Here is a 2,500-nt window from a genome sequence, read left to right on the forward strand (position 1 = left end):
ATAGATTTTTTCTTTACGGAGAGATCTGTCGATCTGGATTCTCTCAGTCAAGGACAGAGAGATTATTAAGGCCAAAATGCTAACTTGAGACACTACGGGAACTTTTATGTTTTAATCTTAAATTGACCTTGATAGTTTAGTGTGTATTTCTTGTTAGGACATGAATCCAAGGCATTAGCAACAGTGGTATAACAGTATTCTAGGATTTCTTATTGATAATGTAGATGAGAGGTGAGGCCGCCTTTGTCCTTTCTGGAAGATCCACACGATGGGCCTGGCACGCACGCACACACGCACGCACGCACGCACGCAGCCTGTTGTTAGCTGGGCATCTCTCCACATGGTACCTGCCTGGATATCTCTCTGCTTCCCCCCGCTGTCTATCTGCCATGCACACAGACCTGTCCTTCCCCCAGCAATATGTACACACACACACACACACACACACACACACACACACACACACACACACCTGGCCTGGCCTGGCTCAGGCCTGATAAGAGAACATAGGGCCTGGCCTCTGCAGCTCTGTTTCTCTCTGTGTCTCTCTGCCATACCAGCACACTGCTGCTGGGTCTGACTGATGCAGCCTGAGCCGCCTCCCGATAGAAAGACCCTCTGTACTAACGGCCCTCTGCTGCATTGTCCCATGTCCTGCTGTGGCTGTGTGAGTGAATGGACGTGTACGCCTGAGGCGCCTTGGGGTGTATGTCTCTTGTTGTTTCCCCACAAGTTCATAGGCTGTTATCACGTATCACTGGGTTGGGTGGGCTGGTGTGTAAGCCAGGTACTCATGGTCAAGACAAGACAGGGGCTGTGTACAGTAATCCAAATACCTGGACACGGGACAGGAGTGTGAAGGTCATGAAGAATAGAATATTTTTGGTCAGAACCATATAAATAACTATGGTGATAATGCTGTGGTCACTTGTATTAGCCAAAGAATATATCAATTCAAATTGATTAGTATTTATGAAAAATAAAGAAATGTAAAAAATAAATAAATAAATATATATATACTGTATTTATTATTAAATAATTATTATATATTGTATATACAGTGTTTCCCCTAGGTTTGCTGCCTTGGGGGGGTGGCATGGACCGTGGCATGGACCCCCCCCCCCCCCAGGGGGTAAGACCCTGCCTCATACCAGCGTCATGTCCAGGGGTGTACTTGTACATTAAACCGCCTCACGCTACGGAAACAGGAGATAGGTTCCTGCCCTATGGGCCATTAGGCTCCAGAACCATCGGTTCTCAAGGCTACTTACTTATGTGGTCTTGACTACCTGTCCACTTTCTCACCTGGTTCTTGCTGTCTCTCTCTCTCTGGTGTGCCGACACCATCCTGCTCTCTCTCCTTCTCTCCCTCCCTACCCTCCTCTCTCCCTTTTGTTCAACCAAAAGGTAAACAAAACAGCCAGAGTATTTATAATCTGCTGTGGGCAATCCAGTCAGATAATGTCATTTTGACTTTACTCTCTCACCTGAAAAAAATGTGTATGTCCAACTATAAAAAACTGACATTTCCAATGCTTCAATCAACTGTCCATGTACTGTAAATATGCCATTATGGTATTACCATGAAGCCCAACTCTAGCAGAATAAGAAAGATAGTATATCTACTTTAAGTAAAATAATAAAGTGCCTCCAGTTAGCTCTTTAGCTGGCAAGTGTGCAAGGAGACTAGCTCATCTCATCACCTCTGAGCAAGCTAGCTTGCTAGTTCTTTGACACTATTTACACTATGGAACTATAGTCAGGCACTTTCTAGTCACGATAATAACGACCAATTTTAACCAACTTTCTCTGTCAGAACACTCAGCAATTATATTTGCTAACGTTTCAACTTGCTTACTTTCAATCTGCAGACATCACAGCCGGCAAAAACTCTCGCGTCTCGCGCACAATCTTGTATTATTCTCCAGCGCTGGCACAGCGCGAAGTGTGGAGATAGGTCTGGCTATGCGAGACTACGGCGGACTAACGTTACCAACGAGCCTAAGGGCTTGCCACTCGCCAGATTTGGGTTGGGTGCGTTTAAAAAACGCGGATATTTTAGCCTGCTTGTCAGATGTTTGGTGTCTACGTCCGTAATAATTCCTCTTTCTTGGGGGGGCGGGGGATTCCGTTGGGAGGGCGGCCCGCCCCCCCAAGGCAATGGTAGGGGAAACACGGATATATATATATATATGTTTAGGCCATCTGTCCATGAATTGGATTTGTAGACTCCTCAGTCTCCTCCATCCAGACTGTGTGCTGACAGGATTCTGTGTCTGTGTGTACAGGAGCTAGTAGTGAAGACACTGATCGTGGCCGAGCCTCATGTCCTCCACGCATACCGCATGTGTCGACCGGGCCAGCCACCAGGGAGCGACAGCGTCTGCTTCGAGCTGCTGGGCTTCGACATCATCCTGGACCGCAAGCTCAAACCCTGGCTCCTAGAGGTAGGCACGCTGCCGGAGGGAACTACCACTGGGTTTCTGACTGCTTCTGTTGG

At 47.1% G+C, this 2,500-nt stretch overlaps 1 protein-coding gene across 1 annotated transcript in view; it reads left to right on the forward strand.

The window, feature by feature from the left end:
• Positions 1–2,500, forward strand: part of ttll7 (tubulin tyrosine ligase-like family, member 7) — a gene marked incomplete at both ends in the record, with an annotated part of 51,651 nt that overhangs the window by 11,244 nt on the left and 37,907 nt on the right. The window contains one exon of the mRNA XM_080544046.1: positions 2,289–2,447. Coding sequence (XP_080400172.1) covers positions 2,289–2,447 — 159 coding nt within the window. The remainder of the gene's footprint in view (positions 1–2,288; positions 2,448–2,500) is intronic.

The sequence above is a fragment of the Nansenia antarctica genome (genome assembly GCF_963989245.1).
Source record: "Nansenia antarctica genome assembly, chromosome: 1".
Lineage (NCBI taxonomy): Eukaryota > Metazoa > Chordata > Actinopteri > Argentiniformes > Microstomatidae > Nansenia > Nansenia antarctica.